Source organism: Aplysia californica, unplaced genomic scaffold (genome assembly GCF_000002075.1).
Source record: "Aplysia californica isolate F4 #8 unplaced genomic scaffold, AplCal3.0 scaffold00949, whole genome shotgun sequence".
Taxonomy (NCBI): Eukaryota; Metazoa; Mollusca; class Gastropoda; order Aplysiida; family Aplysiidae; genus Aplysia; species Aplysia californica.
Window position 1 is genome coordinate 197,140 of NW_004798219.1, and position 992 is coordinate 198,131.

Consider the following 992-nt stretch of genomic DNA (forward strand, 5'->3'; position numbering starts at 1 on the left):
AGAGAGAGAGAGAGAGAGAGAGAGAGAGAGAGAGAGAGAGAGAGAGAGAGACAGAGAGAAAGATACTGTTGAGATTCTTAGGCCACACAAATAGATCAAATGGACTGGAGCTAGAGTAAGTGCTCAAGTAAGTTTGAGGAAGGGGAGAGAGGGGAAGGGGTACGGAGAAAGTTTAAGATGGGAGTCAGAAAAGAGAATATCGATGACACCTGGCACACTTATCTTAAACTTGATTTTTTTTCATACATTCCTTCCTTCAAGTTAGTTTTCTAGAGACACATGATACATTTTACATCCCCAGCCCCTGTTCCTGTACCTGGCCTACCAGTCTGTCCACGGCCCGCTACAGGTGCCTGAAGAATACGAGAGGAGGTACAGACACATCCAGGACGAAAACCGAAGAATATACGCAGGTATGTCAACTGGAGACAATTAAACCATTCAGTGCTAAAAGCTGCAATACTGGATTCCACTCCTGTATTAAAAGGCTTTGTTATGTTTATGTGTTAATGTGTAACTGAATCTACCCAGGGAAAAAATCTAAAACTAAAAACTGTTTAATCAATTTATACCTTAAAAAAGACCAACAAAATTTGTGCTGAATGAATACAGTCAAAGATTAGGTAAACAAAGCAGTGACCAGTCACCTTACACACGATTTGTGCATGGGTTGTGGGCGGGGCTTATAGGCTGTGACGGATCACGCTTCTTTCATCCGCAGTTGAAAATGTATTGTTAGTAAAGTTAGGCCTTTCCGTTGGTCAAATTGGGTAAATATTCTGTGTCCACAGCATGAGGGGACGATTAAAAATTTGTGACAAAGCGTTGGGCAATGAGTTACCACGCCTGGCTGTCTGAGGCAGGTACATTTGACGGTGGGTTGATAAAATAAGGTGGCCGCGGCCGCGTTGGACAGGTGACCGTTTTTACACAGTTAAGTTATACTTTAAAAAACTCAAAAAAAACGCAAGGGAGGAAATGGAAAGTGGCCG

General features: G+C 42.5%; 1 protein-coding gene across 1 annotated transcript in view; it reads left to right on the forward strand.

The window, feature by feature from the left end:
- LOC101845134 (arylsulfatase B) overlaps positions 1-992 on the forward strand; it is a 21,917-nt gene that overhangs the window by 12,376 nt on the left and 8,549 nt on the right. The window contains exon 5 of the mRNA XM_013089426.2: positions 293-413. Coding sequence (XP_012944880.1) covers positions 293-413 — 121 coding nt within the window. The remainder of the gene's footprint in view (positions 1-292; positions 414-992) is intronic.